The sequence below is a fragment of the Aureococcus anophagefferens genome (genome assembly GCF_000186865.1).
Source record: "Aureococcus anophagefferens unplaced genomic scaffold AURANscaffold_6, whole genome shotgun sequence".
Lineage (NCBI taxonomy): Eukaryota > Pelagophyceae > Pelagomonadales > Pelagomonadaceae > Aureococcus > Aureococcus anophagefferens.
Genome location: NW_008705566.1, coordinates 1251927 through 1269440, shown reverse-complemented (window position 1 = coordinate 1269440; position 17514 = coordinate 1251927). Strand labels below are relative to the sequence as shown.

The 17514-nt window shown below is 75.1% G+C and overlaps 3 protein-coding genes across 3 annotated transcripts; 2 read left to right on the top strand and 1 right to left on the bottom strand.

Moving 5' to 3' along the window:
- Nucleotides 1-874: 874 nt before the first annotated feature.
- On the top strand, nt 875-7506 carry AURANDRAFT_71324 (hypothetical protein; the record flags this gene model as incomplete). Its single annotated transcript, XM_009037592.1, has 2 exons — nt 875-5373; nt 6816-7506. 2 exons carry the CDS (start codon nt 875-877, stop codon nt 7504-7506), a joined length of 5190 nt encoding a protein of 1729 aa, XP_009035840.1.
- A 2296-nt stretch (nt 7507-9802) lies between these two features.
- Nucleotides 9803-10618, bottom strand: AURANDRAFT_58899 (hypothetical protein; the record flags this gene model as incomplete). Its single annotated transcript, XM_009037300.1, has 2 exons — nt 9803-10477; nt 10565-10618. 2 exons carry the CDS (start codon nt 10616-10618, stop codon nt 9803-9805), a joined length of 729 nt encoding a protein of 242 aa, XP_009035548.1.
- A 4302-nt stretch (nt 10619-14920) lies between these two features.
- Nucleotides 14921-15700, top strand: AURANDRAFT_23965 (hypothetical protein; the record flags this gene model as incomplete). Its single annotated transcript, XM_009037593.1, has 1 exon — nt 14921-15700. A coding segment is annotated over one exon (780 nt), but the record flags the coding sequence as incomplete, so codon positions are not given.
- Between the last annotated feature and the right edge of the window lie 1814 nt (nt 15701-17514).

Here is a 17514-nt window from a genome sequence, read left to right as displayed (position 1 = left end):
CGCCGCGGGCCGGTCGCGCTCCGCGGCGAGCGCCTCGCGCCGCGCGAGGGCCTCGGAGAGGTCGTCGTGGGCCGCCTGGATCGCGGCGAAGAGGTCGTTCGTCTTGCCGCCGGTCTTGTCCGGGTGGTGCTGCAGCGCGAGCTGGCGGTGCGCGCGGCGCACGTCCGCGGCGGTCGCGCGCGCGCCGAGGCCGAGGCACGCGCGCGCGTCCGCGCGGAGCGCGCGCATGGCCGCGTCGAGCGTGCGACCGCCGTCGCGGAGGCTCGAGGTCTGCGTGCCCCAGGCCGACGCCGCCGTCGCCGGCGCGTCGTCGACGCGCGCCTTGACGAGCAGCGCCGCGCAGTCGCAGTACTTCTTCTGGCGCAGGAGGCTCCGCGCCTGCTCGAGCTGCGCGATCGTGACGAGGCAGGGAGCAGCGTCGGCCATGTTGTGTTCGGACGCGCCGGAACTAGCCGTCGAACGAGCCGGCTGGAAGCCTTGTTCCACGTCGAGGCGTGTTCGGACGCGCCGGAACTAGCCGTCGAATGAGCCGGCTGGAAGCCTTGTTCCACGTCGAGGCATATTGCCTCGCCTCACCACTGCACTGCAAGCAATGGATATCATGTACAACGTCAACCTTGCCTGATGCATGAAACGCAAGGCTGCCCGTGTACGCGTCCCGTCGTCTTCGGCCTTGTCCCGCTCCGGCCGGAGCGGGGGCGCGGTTTCCGGGTTCGCGGCGGTCTCGTCCCGGCCTCGGCCGGGGCGGGGCGACCGTCTCGTTGCATCGTTCCTCGCAGGGCTGGCCGGTGTCGTCTAGGAGCCTCGTGCCTTCTAGGGCCTCGTCCCGGGGCGGGGCGCCGGCGCGGTTCGCGGCGGCGCGCGGCTCGTCGCCATGGTGTTCCTGTCGCCGCTGGCCGATTGGCTGGAGCACGAATGGGAGAAGAAGACGAAGAACCGGGGCCCGCGCGCGCTCGGGAGCCTCGTCGAGGCGCTCGACGAGCTCGTGCACCACTACGAGGCGAAGCTCGACCGGGACCAGAAGAAGCAGGTGTCGACGTGCGTGCGGCAGCTCCGGCGGCGCGTGTCCCACGTGCGGAACAGCCTCAACTCCCTCGGCTCCGGGAGCGACAGCAGCGGCTCCGACGAGAGCGACAGCGGCTCCGACGGCGACGGCGCGCCGCTGGGCGAGCGGAAGAAGCGCAAGAAGAAGAAGGCCAAGGACTTCTCGAACACGCAGCAGGCCATGATGAAGACGGCGATCCGCGACGCGCTCGGCGACGACTACGGCGGCCGCCCGAGCGGCGTGGGCTCCGCGTCCGCCGTCGTCGCGTCGCTCGACGAGGGCCTCGGCCGCGAGGACGGGAAGAAGAAGGACGGGGGCCGCGACTCGCCGGGCCCCGACGAGAAGAAGGCCGGCGAGTCGACGAAGCCGAGCCCGAGCAAGGGCAAGGCGTCGCTCAAGGGCGCGATCAAGAAGATCAGCCTCGGCCTGAAACTGAAGCGCGCGATGAAGACCGGCGAGGGGGAGGCGTCCACGAGCCCCATCCCCGTGCAGCGCGTCATCGACGACTACGCCGCGCGCGTCGCCGGCGACGCCAAGGCCGCGGGCAAGGCCGCGGGCGACGGGGCCGTGCGGCGGCCGTCCTTCGCCAATATCGACGAGGGCACGGAGGAGAAGTCGCCCGAGGACGCGCACCGCGCGGTCGCCGCGGCCGCCGTCGCCGCGACGGGCGGCGCCCGGCCCGCGCCCGCCGCGCGCGCGCCGCGCCGGTCCTTCGGCGCGGGCGCGCGCGCGCTCGCCGCGGCCGCCGCGGGCGCGGTGTCCGCGACGGTGTCCGCCAAGCCCGCGGCGCCCGCGTCGACGCCCGTGACGGCCTTCGACGCCGAGGCCGAGGCGAAGCGGCCGCCGGAGGGGACGCGCGCGCCCCTGGAGCACGCGCGGTCCGCGACGTCCGCGGCGCTCGCGCACGCGGCGGCCGCGGAGGAGAAGAAGACCGACAAGCCTGCGGACCTCGGCGCGCTCTCGCCCGCGTCGCGGCGCAACTCGTTCCGGCGGTCGCGGGACGGCATCGCCGACGCGGCCGCGCCGCGGCGGTCCGGCGAGCGGAGCCGCGACGACCCCCTGGGTCTGGGGCCGTCGCCCAAGGACGGCCCGAAACCGTCGCCGTCGCCGCGAAACAGCGGCGAGGCCGCGCGGCCGAGCCTGCTCCAGTCCCAGCGGCGGTCCTTCGGCGAGACGCTGGGCCAGCGCGGCGCCGCCGCGCGCGCCGAGGAGCCGAAGCGGCGGTCCTTGGGCGACGTGCCGACGCACGTCGCCGTCGCCGCCGCGCGGAACGGCGCGCTCCGCGTGGCGACGGGCCGCGACGACACGGACGTGACGACCATGGGCATGGACAAGTACCCCAAGGCCAAGGCCGACGTCCGCGCCGTCGAGGGCGGCGTCGTCGCGTCGCTCGAGGTTCTGGAGTCGGAGAAGAAGACGCACCGGCGGTCGTCGAAGGAGATGCTCGAGGACCTCATGAAGAAGCGGCGGAGCCGCGAGGAGAAGCCCGGCGAGGAGGAGGAGAAGGACGACACGATCGGCGCGCTGCCCGGGCCCGGCGCGCGGTCGCGCGCGGGCTCCGCGTGCAAGGTCATCCCCGAGGCGCACGCGGCCAAGGCCAAGGCCGACGACTTCCGGGACCCCGTCGCCGGGTCGTCGCGGGGCCGGGGCAGCCGCAAGTTCAACATCCCCCAGATCTTCGGCGGCGCCAAGGGCCACGAGATTTTGGGGTCGCCGCGGCGCATGTCCGCGTCGCTTCTCAGCTCCGACGACGTCGCCAAGCTCATGGCCCAGACGTCGGGCTGGTCGCTGCCCGTCTTCCGGCGCCTGAGCGCCGGGCGCCTGGCCTGGGACGGCGTCGTCGCCGTCGTCTGCATCATGACGTTCGTCGTGGTCACGCTCCGCGTCGGCTTCGGGTGCCCCGCGAACCGGACTTCGGAGCGGATCCTCGAGCTGCTCGGCGACGCCATCATGCTGCTGGACTGGGCCGTGACGGCGCGCACGACCTTCGTCGACAGCAACACGCTCGAGGAGGTAAACGAGGGCGGGCCCATCTGGGACCACTACACGCGGACGCCCCACGCGGCCGTCGACGCGATCTCCGCGCTGCCGACGCTGCGCTGGCTCGGCGCCTGGGGCCTCGTCCCGGCGACGGGGGGGCTCGCGGGCCGGCCCGGCGTCTGCGACGTCGTCCACCTGATCAAGGTGCTGCGCATGACGCGCATCTGGCGCCTGAACCTCATCAAGTCCGCGGTGAGCGGCTCCGTCGTGAACCCGTCCGCGCTGCGCTTCGGCGGGCTCATGTTCTCCAGCATGGGCACGTTGCACGTCATCGCCTGCGTCTACTGGTACGTCTGCCGCCGCGTCTGGCCCACGCGGCGCTGGGACAACTCCGAGTGGCTGCCCTACCTCCACGGCGACCGCACGGGCGCGGCCTGGGAGCACGGCAAGGTGCCGTCGCTCGAGGTCATCGCGTCGGCCTACTCCTGGGCGTCCTACTGGGCCATCTCCAACGCTTTAGCCGACGGCCCGACGCCCCACAACACGCTCCAGTCCGCCTTCACGGCCGTCGTCTTCATCATCGGCCTCATCTTCCAGTCGTTCTTCGTCGCGTCCGCGTCGAGCCTGCTCGCGAACATGGACGCGACGCGGTCCGAGCGCGTGCGCCACCTCGAGCAGATCCAGACCTTCCTCCGGAGCCGCAACATCCCGAGCCGCACGCTGAACAAGGTCGTGTCCTACTACCAGTACCTCTGGCTCTGCGGCGACGGCAGCGGCGTCGAGAAGCTCATGCGCGACATCCCGCGGACGCTCAAGGCCGAGATCGACCTCTACCTGAAGCGGCGCCTCATCGAGTCCGTGCCCTTCTTCCGCACGTGCTCCGTCGCGGAGATCCTCACGGTCGTCCAGTCGCTCCGGCCGCGGATCATGATGCCCAAGGACTACATCATCCGCCAGGGCGACCAGGGCGACGAGATGTACTTCATCGTCCGCGGCAACGCCAACGTCGTCGTCGCCAAGGCCGGCATGCCCGACGTCGTCGTCGTCACGCTCCGCCAGGGCCAGTTCTTCGGCGAGTCCGCGCTCATGGAGGGCGACATCGCCGTGCGCAACGCGTCCGTGCGCTCCGAGGGCTTCAGCGAGCTCATGTCCCTGAGCCGCGCGGACTTCCGCGAGATGACGATCCAGTTCCCCCACTTCAAGGAGTTCGTGCAGAAGCTCGCGCGCGAGCGCGCGCGCGCGAAGAAGGAGAAGGAGGACAAGGAGCGCGAGAAGAGCGGCTCCGGCCGCCGCGGGTCCATGGTGCGCCGCGAGAGCTCGCGCATGGGCACGCTGCGCCGGTCCATCTCGTCCATCCGCACGAACACGGTCGTCGACCGGTCGCCGTCCGTCTCCGGCCGCGGCGGCGGCGACTCGTCGACGGACGGCGAGGGCGCGGCGTCGCCGTCCGAGTCCGGCCGCCGGGGCCTGGGCCGCTTCGGCCAGGGCCTGCGCCAGGCGTCCTTCTCCGCGCGCGGCTCCATCAGCGGCCTCGTGGGCAAGCGCGGGTCGCTCACGCCCGCGGACGCGCCCATCGTCGAGGGCGAGGAGAAGGGCGGCGACGAGCCCGCCGCGCCGCCGTCGCCGAATTCGCCGCGGTCGCCGGCGCCGACGTCGACGACGGAGACGCTCATCGACCGCATGCACGCGCGCGGCCACCTGAGCCGCGGCCTGAGCCGCAACGCGTCCATGGGCGACCGCCAGTCGTCGACGGCGAGCCGCGCGTCCGCGGGCTCCGGCGGCAAGGGCGACGGCGAGACCGCGTCCCTCAAGCTCGAGGAGGCCGACGGCGACGGGGACGGCGCCGGCGGCGCCGCGGACCGCGACCCGACGATCGGCGTGAACTACGTCGACGCGCCGACGCCCGGGCCGAGCCGCGCGCCGCCGAAGCGCGGCAACATGCGCGCCAACTCCATCAACCTCATCTCGTCGGGCATGGACCGCCTCGGCCTCGCGTCGAAGTCGCGCGTCGCCGGCGCCTCCGGCGCGGCGCGCTCCCGGCCCGGGGGCCTCCTGTCGCGGAGCCCGTCCGTGGAGAACCGCGCGTCCGGCTCCGTCTTCGACGAGGTCGCGCGGAGCCTCGAGCGCGCGCCCGTCGAGGCCATCACGGGCGGCTCGCCCCTGTTGGGGGACCGCGCGTCCGCGGACCGGAGCTCCGCGGAGCGCACGCGCCACTCCATCACCGAGGTCAACGAGGACGACGGCGAGGCGGCCGCGCCGACGCCCGCGCCCGCGCCGGCGTCCGCGCGCGCGTCCCACTCGGACTCCGTGGACCTCGAGGAGGCCGAGAAGATCTTCTCCCTCGACGCGTGACCCGCGACCCCCCGGCGGCGTAGAGATCTGGCCTTAGTCGCGCCGGCCGTCACGACGACGTCCAGAGGTGCTTGCGCGCGAGGAGCTGCGCCTCCGCGGGGTGCGCGTCGAGGGGCGTGCAGAGGTAGTGCCACTTCATGAGGAGCTCCTTGACGCGGCCCATGGCGCTGAGCGGGTCCTCGTCCTTGATGTGGGCGAGGAGCAGGTGGAGCCAGTCGTCGGCCATCTTCTCGTGGGTGTCGGGCTTGCCCTCGGCCATCTGCGCGTAGGCGCCCTCGGGCACGGGGCACGTCGTGAAGAAGCACGGCACCGCGTAGCGCGTGCCGCTCGTGATCCGCTCGACCTCGTGCATGTTCTCCCAGCCCGACGAGAAGATGACGGCGGCGCCCCTCGTCGGGCCGAAGGGCGTGAGGCTGCGCTCCGCGCGCCGCGCCTTCGCGAGCGCCTCGGGCGTCATGCCTAAACCCTCCTCGTCGCCCAGGCCCTCCGCGGCCGCGAGCTTCGCGGCGAGGTCCGCGTCGAGGAAGTCGTCGGGCACGTCGTCGTCGTCCTCGAACTCGTCGCCGAGCAGCCAGACCTCGTCGTCGACGAAGTCCTCGTCGTCGCCGCCGCCCGCGGCGGCGGCGGGCGCGTCGTCGTCGTCGCCGCCGCGCGCCTCGCGCGCGGCGATCTCCTCGTCGGACGCGAGGTCGTTGAAGATGAAGTTGCCGCCCTCGAAGTCCTCGCCCTGCGTGTTGAGGTAGACGACGCAGGAGTAGTGGTAGTTCGTGTGCGTCTCCTCGTCGCAGTGCAGCGTCACGCTGTCGCCCTCGGAGCCGCCGCCGCCCGTCTGCGTCGCGCCCGCGACGTACTTGCGGCTGTAGGCCTGGACGGGGAGCACCGTGAAGAGCGGCAGGCCGTACTCGTGGGCGATGGTACGGCGCACGCGCTCGATGAGGCGCACGAAGTGGAGGATCGTCGCGCTCGGCGCGTCGCCGAGCGCGTTGAACGTGAACTTGTCGAGCCCGGGGAACGTCGCGACGTCGCACTCCTCCGCGTTCGCGAACGTCGGGAAGACGCTGCGCGAGCAGTCGGCGCAGCACTCGCCGCCCTTGCACTTGCGGCCCTCCTCGAGCGGCAGGTCGCCCATCGCCGTGTCGTCGAGCATGTACGCGATGTTGTCCGCGAACGCGGACGCGCCCGTCCGCTCGGGCTTGAGGCACGTCATGTTCGTCCGCGTCTGCGACCGCTCGAGGAGGTGGCGCATGTCCGCGTCGAAGACGTGGTGCAGCATCCGCGGCACGTCCCCGGGCAGCGGCTCGTCCGCGGCCTCGGCCGCGTCGACGGCGTCGACGACGGCCCAGAAGGCCGCGTCGGCCGTCTCGACGTCGAGGTGCTGGCCCTCCTCGACGAGGTAGGACACCGTCGCCGCGTCGAGCGCCGCCGCGGCCTCGCGGAGCTCGCGCGGCGACGGCGGCTGGGGCGTCGAGACCGGCGCGACCTCGACGGGCGGCGACGACCGCGGCTTCGACGGCGCCGCGGGCGCCGCGGCGGCCTCGGGCGCGGCCGGCGGCGGCGGCGCGGCCGCGGCCGGCGGCGGCGGAGGAGGGATCGACGACTGCCGCGGCCGCGAGTCCGCGGCGGGCGCGGCGGGCGGCGGCGGCGGCGGCGGAGGCGGCGCGGAGGCCGTGGGCAGCGGCGGCGGCGGCGGCGGCGGCGCGGCGGCCGTGGGCAGCGGCGGCGGCGGCGGCGGTGGCGCAGCGGCCGCGGGCGGCGGCGGGGGGGGGCGCGAAGCGACGGTCGGCGGCGCCGGCGGCGCCGGCGGCGGCGCGGGCGGCGGCGGGGGCGGCGCGACGGTCGGCGGCGGCGGCGGGGGCGGCGCGACGGCCGCGGAAGGCACGCCGCCGAAAGCAGTGATGATCTCGTCGACGTTCTTCGTGAAGCTGTCGAGCTGGCGTCCCTGGCTGAGCGGTCTTCCGCTCGGCCCGATGCGCTCGCCGAGCGTCGAGAGCACGGCGCGCATGACCTTCGCATCGGGCACGTATCGCTCGCCGGGGGCGGCAACGGGCGCCGCGGGCGGTGCGGGCGGCACGGCTGCCGCGGGAGCGCCGCTCTTGGCGGCCTGCGCCGCGGCCCGCGCCGCGGCGTAACTGCCCGGCGCGGGCGCAGCTTCCGGGTCCGCGAGCACGCTGTGCTTGACGAGAGGGCTCACGGGTACCCGCGGGGCGACGAAGGCGGTCGCAGAGGTCAAGACGAGGGCGGCGAGGAGCTTGTTGAGGCGAGACAATGCCATGGCGAACATCGACGACTCGCACTCAACTTGCAACCTAGCATCAACGACCGCCTTCAACGACGCGAATCAATCGTCTCGAGGCTCACATGTGCACCGGAAAACAGGCTTCGCAGACGCCAGGCTTCGAGGGGCATCCGCCCGAAGACGGAGTCTGAGTGAAATCAGGCGTGCGCCGCGGCGCAGCGTGCGCGCCGGCGGCGGCCGCCACGGACGACTCAGTCGCCACCGATCTCGCCGCCGTCGACACGCGCTGCACGTCCCTGGCTCGTGGACACGCACAGCTCAAGCCTCGATCGGAGCATGCGTATTTAGCGGGTTCAACATTGCCTTCACTGAGCCGCCGAGCAGTCGATTGAGTCGCACTTGAGGGATCTCGTCGCGCGGAGTCGCACCTCCGCATCGTCGCACCTGCGCAACGATGTTCAAGGCTGCGATCATCGCGGCGCTCGCGCTGGGCGCGCAGGGCTTCGCCCCCAAGTCGTTCCCGCGCACGGGCACGCGCGTCTTTCAGTCGTACGAGGAATACATGGCGTCGCGCGGCATGGCGGCGGCCCCTGCGGCGCCCGCGGCAGCCGCTCCCCCTGCGGCGCCCGCGGCAGCCGCTCCCCCGCCGGCGCCCGCGGCTCCGCCCGCGGCGGCGCCCGCGGCGCCTCCCGCGGCGGCGGCGCCGGCGGCCGCGTCCGCCGCGGCGTCCGGCGGCGGCGGCGCGGCGAACCTCGGCGACTTCCTCGTCCAGCGCGGCGTCCAGCAGCAGCTCTACTACAGCGCGGACCTGCGCAACGAGCCCAACGTGAAATTCCTCAAGTCCTTCATGGGCCACGAGCACCTCGACAGCCGCCAGCGCGGCGAGGGCCAGGCGGGCTTCCCCGGGACCTACCCCGCGCAGTTCGGCGGCCTCAACACGGGCTACGTCGACTACCTCGTCGGCCTGGCCACCGCGCCGGAGAGCACGATCGAGATCCGCGTCGCCAAGCCCGCCAAGTTCCTGAGCGCGCGCGAGCGCGCGAACCCGTTCCTCGCGGCGCAGGGCCCCCAGGTCGAGATCTACGACCAGGTCATGTACCCCAAGAGCTTCCTCACGCAGCTCCTCGTGACGACGAACGCCCTCGTGGAGACGTGGGCGTTCCACCTCGACTACGCGTCGGAGCTCGACCTCGACCGCGTCGCCGACGACCGCGCGACGACCAAGCAGCTCGGCACGCCCGAGATGTCGCGCGACGCCGAGCTCGCGGAGGGCGGCGAGACCGCGTACTCGACGTTCACGCAGGACGAGGAGATGCCGCTCTACGGCTTCGACCGCCGCGCGCTCGACCGCCTCACGCTCTCGCGCGCGCTGACCGCGCTCGTCGCCGAGGTCGCGGCGCTCACGCCGGCGAACGCCTTCGACGCGGCCTACCTGCGCCGCGAGGCCGAGGTCGACGGCGACGGCGACGACATCGACGACCTCGACGAGGTCGCGCGCGCGCGCGTCATGGAGCGGCGCCGCGTGCGCCGCGAGCGCCGCGAGGCGGGCTTCGTCGACGGCGACGACGCCGCGCGCGCGGCCGCGGCCAAGGCGGCGTGCCTCGCGTTCCTCAAGGACTTTGGGGACCTGTGGCTGCCCAAGCTCGCGCGCGGCGACCCGCGCAGCGACCTCCAGAAGAAGGCGACGCGGCCGCCGCCGGGCCAGCGCGAGGTCCGGCCCGAGGCCGCGGGCGCGGACGCGGCCGTCGCGCTCGAGGCGCTCTGGGCCTACCGCGGCGAGCCCGCCTACGGCATCCGCGGCGGCGAGCTCGTGCTCCCCTTCGCGCTCGGCGTGCGCCTCCGCGAGCTCCGCGCGGCCGAGATGGTCGCGGCCAAGGCCGAGATCGAGGACGTCATCAACCCGAAGCTCCTCGAGATCCGCCTCGAGTACACGGACTTCACGTTGGAGGACCTCGTCTCCCAGGGCGACTGGGCCGGCGACGAGGAGGCGGCCTACGTCTGGAGCGCGGACCGCTCCCTCGGCGGCGACTGAGCGCGCGCGGCCCCGCGCCCGGAGGAGAAGCCCCCCGGGTCGTAACGCCTCGTTCGAGTCGGCGCTCTCGAGAAGGCCGCGCGGCCCGACCCGGCTCGGAGCGCGCGCGCGGCCCGCGCGTCGTGGTCGGCGACGCCTTAGACCCCAGGGGGCGCCCCTAGGGCGTCTTGACGGAGATGCCGTCGGAGCCGGCGATGATGCAGGCCGTCGTCATGCCGATGAAGATGCCGTGGTCGACGACGCCGCACGTGGCCTTGAGCTGCGCGGCGGCGGCGGGCGCGTCCGCGAGCGGGTCCGCGAACTCGAGGTCGACGATGTAGTTGCCGTTGTCCGTGACGGCGGGCTCGTCGCCGTCCTTGGCGTTGTTCGTCGACGAGCCGAGGCGGAGCACGGGCGTGCACTTGCCCTTGAGCGCGGGGAGGTCGGCGATGACGCGGATCGTGTGCTCGTGGCAGAACGGCGTGATCTCCACGGGGATGGGGAAGCCCGGGCCGAGGGCGTCGCAGAGCTTGCTCTCGTCGACGATGACGATGAACTTGTCCGCGACGATCTCGACCATCTTCTCGCGGAGGAGCGCGCCGCCGCCGCCCTTGACGAGGTTCAGGTCGGGGTCGACCTCGTCCGCGCCGTCGATGGCGACGTCGAGGCGGCTGAACTCGTCGAGCGTCGTCAGCGGGATGCCGAGCTCCTCGGCCTGCTCCTTCGTGCGCACGGACGTCGGCACGGCGATGATGTCCGTGAGCTCGCCGCTCTTGAGCAGCGCGCCGAGACGCTCGACGGCGAACGCGGCCGTCGAGCCCGTGCCGAGGCCCACCTTCATGCCGCTCGTGACCTAGGGATGCGCGGGTCCTGCCATGGGTCGTCGCGGCGCGCGCGGTGCCGAGCCGCGCGGCGCGCCCCCCGGGACGCGGCTCCTGACGTAGTCATCGATGGCCTGGTAGCCGACCTGCTTCTTGAGCTCGTCCTGCGACATGGCCGTCGCCGACATCTTCGTGAGACCGCGAGAGCAGCCACCGCGGGTGCCGAAAGCGCGGGCGGTCGCGAGGCACCACAGGGCGAGGACGATGCGCGTCATAAGATCGAGGAGCTCGTGTGACACCAGCGCGGCGCACCACTGCAGCATCGGCCTGGGCAGCGAGTGGCAAGAGCGCATGGCGGCCATGCTACGGCTCCTAAAAACCCCCGCCACCGTCGTCGGCACGCTGGCGACCTGCGCGTCGACCGAGGGCGCGCCGGACTCCGCGTCGTCCCTCGCCCCGCCGCCGAAGCCGCCGACGGCGCCGGAGCTGCGGTCGCGCATCCTCGCCGCCGCCGCGGCCATGCGCGAGCGCACGGACTGGGAGGCGCGGCGCCTCAACCAGCTCTTCCGGGAGGTCGACGAGGAGACCGCGGCGACGCGGGCGGCGGCCGTGGAGGCGGAGACGGCCGCGCTGAAGCGCGCGCTCGCGGACGAGCGGCTCGCGGTCGCCGGCGCGCGCGACGCCGCGTTCGCCGACGCCGTCGCCGCGGCCCGGGCCGAGGCGCGCGCGGGGCTCGAGATGGCCTTCGGGGCCCAGGAGGCGGCGCTCCGCGAGGCGTCGGCGGCGGCCGTCGCCGAGGCCGCGGCGGCCGCGCAGGGAGCCGCGGACGCGCGCGCGGCCGAGGACGCGGCCGTCCGCGCGGCCGCGCGCGCGGGCGGCCCCGAGCGCGCGGCCCTCGCCGCGGCCCTCGAGGCGGCGCTGGCGGGGTCCGTGTCGCAGATCGCCGTCAAGATGGACCAGGACGCCGCGCAGCAGCGCGCGCACCGCGCCGCGCTCGCCGGCCTCGCGGTCGCGGGCCGCCTCGCCGCGTCCGCGGCCGCGATCGACGGCGCCGCGGCGTCGGCGGCCTTCGCCGGCGTCGACGGCGGCGCCGTCGTCGCCGCGGCGCTCGGCGGCGCGCCGCCCGGCGGCGCGCCGTCGCTCGACGAGCTCCGCGCGCGCTTCGCGTCCGCCGTCGAGGTGCCCACGCGGACGTGGCTCCTCGTGCCCGACGGCCAGGACGGCGTCCTCGGCCACGCCCTGGCGTCCCTCATGGCCCGGGCGGGCCTCTACACGTCCGAGGCCGCCGACGCGGGCCTCGCGGCGCTCAACGCCGCGGCGGACGCGCTCGCCGGCGGCGACCTCGCGGCCGCGGTCGCGGCGCTCGAGGCCGCCCGGGCGTCGCGGCCCGCGGCGGCGCCGGCGCCGCCCGACGACTGGCTCGCCGCCGCGAGGGGCCGCCTCGCCGCGGACCAGGCCGCGGCCGTCGTCCGCGCGAAGGTCGCGCTCGTCCAGGTGTCGCCCGCCAAGGTCAACTGAGTGCCCCTGCCGCCCCCCGCGCCCTCTTAAGAGTGACAACGCCACCACCGGCGCAGGAGCAGGGGCGCGGCGACCGCGGCCGCGACCGCGGCCGCGGCGTGCGGCGCGGCGCCGGGGATCACGCGCGGGCGCGGGCCGGCCGCGGGCACCTCGCAGAGGAGCGCCCGCATCGACGCGACGACGGCGCCGGCGCGCAGGCGCGTCGGCGCGAGCGCGAGGCCCGAGCCGACGCCGAACGCGCGCGCGTCGTCGCCCTCGAGCCAGGCCGTGACGTTGGCGACGGGCCGGGCCGACACGAGCGCGGACACGGTGCCGTCGCAGGGCTCGCCGGCGTCGCAGGGCGGCGCCGCGAGCGCGACCTCGCGCCACTCGTCGAAGTAGGACGCCGGGTCCGCGGCGGCCTGGGCAGGAAAAGGTTGCGAAATTCCCAACTTCAAAGGCTCATATCTCGGTCGTTTTCCGCTCGTTTCGGCTGATTTTTGGACGAGCGATCATCTCTCGGAGCGCTCTCGAAGCGTGGGTGCTGTTTCCGAAACGCGCGCGCGCAGAACACTCACGTTGAAGCGACGTTGAATCACCCTTTTCCTGCCCTGGCGGCGGCGAAGAGCGCGACGACGTCCCAGGGCACGAAGGCGGCGGCGCCGTTCAAAAGGGCCGCGTGCGCCGTGTCCGGGAAGCGCCGCGCGAGGCGCCCGTTGACGAGGAGCGGCATCGCGTAGGCCTGGAGCCGCATCTTCGGCGCGAGCGCGCGGGCCGCGGCACCGGGGCACGCGGCGACCGCGGCGACGTCCGCGGCGGCGAACGCGGCCTGCGCGCACGCGTCGAGCGGCACGACGGTCGTCGGCACGCCCGCGGCGAGCAGCGCGCGCGCGGCGGCGCGGTCCGACATCCAGTTGAGGTCCAGCGGCCCGCCGTCGAGCGCGCCGCCCATGGCGACGACGCGGCGCAGGCGCCGCGCGACCGCCGGGTCGAGCGCGAGGAGCGCGGCGACGTTCGTCAGCGGGCCCAGCGCGAGGATCGTCACCGTCCGCGGCGCCGCCGCCCGGACGGCCCGGCGCATGGCCCGGGCCGCGGCCCCGGCGGCCCCGGCGACGTCGCCGCGGAGGAAGTGGAGCCGCCTCATCGACGGCCACGCGACGCGCATGTCGTCCCAGCTCGCGCCGGCGACGATCGGCGCGTCGTCGCCCGCGTGCCGCAGCAAGACCTCGGCGTCGGCGACCGTGTCGCGGAGCGCGGCGTTGCCGGCGACGACCGACACGCCGACGAGGCGCAGGTCGCCGCGGCGCTCCAAGGCCCGCGCGCAGAGGTAGGCCAAATCGTCGTCGACGTCGAGGCCCGTCGCCACGAAGCCGGCGGGGTCGAAGTCCAGCCAGACGTCGAGCATGCTTACAGGCGCAGTTGCTGGACCTCCATCTAAAAAAAAACTCCACACAGGACTGCAGCGTTTGGCGATTGAACTGCATCTTGCAACTGCGGCGAGGCGGTACGCCGAGCTGTTCGGCACTCGCTGCTGTTTGCCCAGGGCGTCGGCACCGTCGCCGGCGTCGGGAGACGCGCAGAGGTCGAGCGCCCGCGACATGGCGGTCTCCGGGCCGACCTTCGAGCTCGGCTCCAGCGAGGGCGCGCAGGGCTCGTGCCGCTACGTCGACGGCGCCACGGTCGTGCTCGCGACGGCCTCCGGTCCCCAGCACAACCCGGAGCGGGCCTCGTCGCAGGACGCGGCGCGCGGCGGCCTCGAGGTGCGCGTCCAGCTCGCGGACCGCGGCGGCGCGGACCGCGTGCTCGCGGAGCGGACGCTCGAGGAGGCGGCGCGCGGGTTGCTCGCGCCCGCGCTGGACTGCGCGGCCTTCCCGCGCCAGGTCGCCTCGGTCTACTGCCTCGTGCTCCACGACGGCGGCGCCGCGCGGCGCTGCGTCGTCAACGCGTGCGCGCTCGCGGCCCTCGACGCGCGCCTGCCGCTCCTCGCCGTGCCCCTGGGCGTCGACGTCGTCGTCGCGGCGGCCGCGGCCGACGGCGGCGACGCGCCGCGGCCGACGACCTGCAACGTGACCATGGACGCGACGACGGACGAGCCCGCGGTCCTCGCCATGGACACGGCCGGCGAGCCCTTCGACGCCGCGGACGTCGCCGCCGTCGTCGCCGCCGCGCGCACCGAGGTCACGGCCCTCGCGGCCGCGGCCCTCGCCCAGCAGGCGGCCGCGTCGTAAGACGCCTCGTAATTAACCTCGTAAGCAGGTCCTAGGCTGATGGTGCCGCGAGGTTGCTGTGGAAAGGAAATGAGCATGATGCGCTGCTTCGCGCGCGCAGCGCAGGCGCAGCGCCACTCGTTGCTGCGCTGCCTCGCCACAGCCGCCGACGAGCCGACGCGGCCGCGCCTGCTGCTGCGGCGCGGCGCGGAGCGAGGCCCGAGCGCGGCCGTCAAGGCCCTCGGCGGCGCCGGCGGCCTCGCGGCGCTGGCCGGCGTCGGCGTGCTCGGCCACGCGCACTACGCCGACGTCGCCGCGGCGCTCTGCGCGCTCGCCGCCAATCCCGACGTCGTCGGCGGCGCGCTCCTGGGCGCGGGCGCGCTCGCGGGCTGCGGCGCGGCGGCCGCGGCGTCCAAGGCCCCCCGGCCGCCGGCGCTCGCGTCCGCGCGGACGGGCAAGAAGCCGAGGCCGTCGCCGCTCGCGGCGCTCGGCGGCCGCGGCGCCGACGACGACGACGGCTCCGCGGGCTTCGAGTTCCACCTCCTGAACGACGACGCCAAGCTCCGCAAGGCCCGGTCCGCGCTCGACGACTTGCTGGAGACGGGCTACGACGCGCTGCCCGCCGACGCGCGGGAGACGCTGACCGCGGCGCACGCGCGGGCGGCGAAGGCGCGCGAGGCCGCGGACGCCGAGGCCGTGGCGGAACGGGCGACGTTCGTCCGCGACGCGCTCGGCGGCGACGGCGGCGACGCCGCGGACGTCGCCGCGGCGCTGCGGCCGCGCTGCTTCGTCTACGATTTCGACACGACGGAGAAGCAGCTGGGGTCCCGCGGCGCCGTCGCGCGGCTCGAGGCCGTCGTCGACCTGCTCTCGGCCGTCGCGACGCGCCACGACGAGCTCGTGCTCCGCGTGACGTCTCCCGGGGGCAGCGTGTCGGACTTCGGCCTCGCGGCGAGCCTGGTGTTGCGGCTGCGCAGGACGACGGGGGTCGGCGTCACGGCGGCCGTCGACGTCGTCGCCGCGTCGGGGGGCTACATGCTCGCGGTCTGCAGCGACCGCGTCGTCGCGGCGCCGTTCGCCTTCGTCGGCTCCGTCGGCGTGATCACCATGATCCCGAACTTCCACCGGGTGCTCGACCGGGAGAAGATCGACTTCCTCCAGTTCACGGCCGGCAGGTACAAGCGCACGGTGACGCCGGTCACGGAGGCGACGGACGAGGCCAAGGCGAAGCTCCAGAGCGAACTGGAGGAGATCCACGGCGCCTTCAAGGACCTCGTCGCGACGAACCGCGCGGACAGCGACATCGAGGATGTGGCGACCGGGGAAGCCTGGATCGCCAGCCTCGCGCCCCCGGGCGTCGTCGACGATTTGATGACGAGCGGCGAGCTCCTGCGGGAGAAGATGGCGACCCAGGACGTCGTGCTCGTCAAGCCCGCGCGCGAGCGGCCGAGGTCGCTCCTCGAGGCGCTCAACGCCGCCGTCCTCGGCGGCCTCGGCCTCGCGGCGCCCGCGTCCCCCCACGAGCGCGTCCACGCCGCCGCCGCGCCCTAATTAAAACAACACCGGCATATCCCGCAGGATAGCGGCTCGAGTACCGCGCGCGCTACCTGATCTCCGGCCCAGGGCGGCAGGAGGAGAACCGGCGGCGCGGCGGGGTATGGTCACAGTTCTCCTTAGTCCGCGGCGGCGGGCGGCGCCACGGCGACCTTGAGGACGTCGAGGGCCTCGTAGCGCACGGCGAGCGTCACGGCGACGGTCGAGCCCGCGGCGACGGGGATGCCCGCGGTGCGGTTGAGGACGACGGCCGCGCAGCGCCAGTGGCTCGACGGCGCGCCGCCGTCGTCCAGGTCCGGCCGCGTCGACAGGAACCGCCCGCCGCCGTAGTCGAGGCGCCACCAGAAGAGGAGCGCGTGCGCGACGCCCGCGGCCGTCGCGACGACCGTCGCCGTCGCCGCGTCCGCGGCGCGGGCCTCGCCGCCGTCGGCGCAGAAGTCGAGGCGCCGGAGCTCGAAGGGCCGCGAGACGTCGGCGAGGTCCGGGAACGCGCGCGGGTCGACGTCGCGCGCGCGCGGCGACGCGAACGCGTCGAGCGCGGACACGTCGAAGCCGAGCGCGTCCGCCGCGTAGTAGCACCGCGCGAGGGCCGGCGACGACACGAGCTTGCCCACGGCGGCCGCGGCGAGCGGCACGACGGCCGCGGCGCGCGCGCGCGGCAGGTCGAAGGCCCCGGGCCGGAGGAGGCCGGAGGCCTCGACGGGGCAGTGCGAGACGACGACGGCGCCGCCGCCGCGCGCGCGCCCCGCGCTCCCGAAGACGCCGACGTGCGCCACGGGCGCGCCGCCGCTACCCGCCGCCGCCTCGGCGACGGCCCGGCCGTGCGCGGCCGCGAACGCGGCGTCGTTGAGCCGCGCGACGTCGTCGCCCGACGGCGGCGCGGGCCCGCGCGGGTCCGGCGGCGGCGCGCAGGGCGCCCAGGGCCCGCCGTCGACGCGGTACTCCAGAACGAGCACGTCGACGAGGTCGTCGCGGGGCGCCGCGGCCGCGCGCAGCTCGACGACGGCGCCGCGCGCGAGCGGCGGCGCGGCCTCGACGTGGAAGAGCGCCTGCGTCCAGGACGTCGCGCGGGGGCAGGCGCCGTCGTCGTACGCCGCGGGGCCCGTCGAGAGCCGCGACGACCCGGACCGGAGCACGAACCACGCGGCGATCGCGTGGAGCGTCCCGGCCTCCATAACGACGCCGCGCGCGGTGCCGAGGGGCGCGGCGCGCCGGGGCCGCGACGCCGTCGCGTAGGTCGCGGCGGCCACGAGGTCCCACTCGGGCAGCGTCCACTCGACGAGCGCCCCGTGCTCCACGGCGTCGAGGTCCGCGACCGTGTAGGGCTCGCGCGCGAAGGCGCCGCCGGGCGCCGCGTAGCTCCGCCGGAGCTCCGCGCTCTCGACGCCGAGCGCCCGCAGCGTCGCGAAGCGCGGCACGACGTCGCAGGTCGGCGCGCCCAGGCGCCGCGTCGCGTCGCCGACCGTCGCCAGGAAGCCCTCGCCGAAGACCGCGGCGTCCAAAACCTCGGCGACGACGACGTCGTAGCGCTCGCCGGCGGCAAAGTCCGCGGACGCCGAGCGGTGGACGCGCACGACGTCGCCCGCGCCGTGGGCCGCGACGGTCTTTTCGGCGACCCGCGCCATGGCCGGGCACCGCTCGACGGCGTCGACGCGCGCCGCGCCCGCGCGCGCCGCGGCGAGCGACAGCAGGCCCGTGCCGGCGCCGACGTCGAGGACGCGCGCGGCGCCCGGCGGCCGCGCCGCGACGGCGTCGGCGACGGCGCCCGCGAAGAAGGCGTTGCGCGCGCCGTCGCCGACCATGCGCCAGTG